This window comes from Eimeria mitis, genomic scaffold (genome assembly GCF_000499745.2).
Source record: "Eimeria mitis Houghton genomic scaffold, Emh_scaff858, whole genome shotgun sequence".
Lineage (NCBI taxonomy): Eukaryota > Apicomplexa > Conoidasida > Eucoccidiorida > Eimeriidae > Eimeria > Eimeria mitis.
In genome coordinates, this window is record NW_013576321.1 from 8,953 (window position 1) to 9,874 (window position 922).

Genomic DNA, 922 nt, shown 5'->3' on the forward strand with positions numbered 1-922 from the left:
TCAGTGCCGCGACAGTTCTTGCCTGCAAACAGCCACCGTCTATCAGCAAACCGCACAGCCTAGTCCACAAGGAAACCGTCCTTAAAGCCCCAACCCCATCTGCACGCGCAAACGGCACGCCTTCAGACTTGTACGCAGTATTACTCTTTTGCAGCCTGGATGCTGCACAATTTTGGACTGAGGCTCAACAGCGCGCCTTGATAAGCTCGCAGCGAGCAGCAAGCCGGTGAACCCTACCGATAAGGTAACGCAAAAGCGCTACTGCGCTTCGTAGAACGCCTTCTTGCCGAGGCACCTGCAAAACCATCGACAACCCGCGAAGAAAAAGACGACCACACGATCAATCAACTCACGATGCATCCACTCTCTTCGCAGCTGACCTTCCTCAGGGACGTATGGGTGCAAACGCGCCTTCGCAACGCGCAATTTTACTCTACACTAAAATGCGGCACTAAGTTAAATGTGCGCAACGCACGCAAATACGTTCCGAGAAATTCTTTGCTCAACACAATCCGCACCGCAGAAGTGAGGAACCGATATTGGAAGGCTGTTGCACAAATGCCACCACACCAAAGCAGTATGGCATCTGCGACATCGACTTGAATACCACAAGTAACTAGTCATGTTGAATATAGACAATTCAACTGTACCCAGTACGCAGAAGCTGCGTTTCGTCCGTGGCCGCCTCCTGTGGGTGCAGTTCTACCGTGGTCTAGCGACCTGGCTTTGTACCATTGCAAGCGGCAGCTCACGTCCTGTCCACCACCCGACCCCAGCAATGTGGAACTTGGCACATATTCGAAGACACCTCTCGTCTGCTTGGGAATGCTAGAGAAGTGTGACGGGGGGATTCTGCGGAAACAAACATCGCGCACTCTTGTCGACCGCCGAAAAAAAAACACCTGCAGTGTTTCGTGCCTGT

The 922-nt window shown here is 52.6% G+C and overlaps 1 protein-coding gene across 1 annotated transcript in view; it reads right to left on the reverse strand.

Annotated features, from left to right (window-relative positions):
• The window catches only part of EMH_0023890 (uncharacterized protein), a gene marked incomplete at both ends in the record, with an annotated part of 3,227 nt that overhangs the window by 740 nt on the left and 1,565 nt on the right, over positions 1–922 (reverse strand). The window contains 2 exons of the mRNA XM_013502216.1: positions 238–295; positions 753–852. Coding sequence (XP_013357670.1) covers positions 238–295; positions 753–852 — 158 coding nt within the window. The remainder of the gene's footprint in view (positions 1–237; positions 296–752; positions 853–922) is intronic.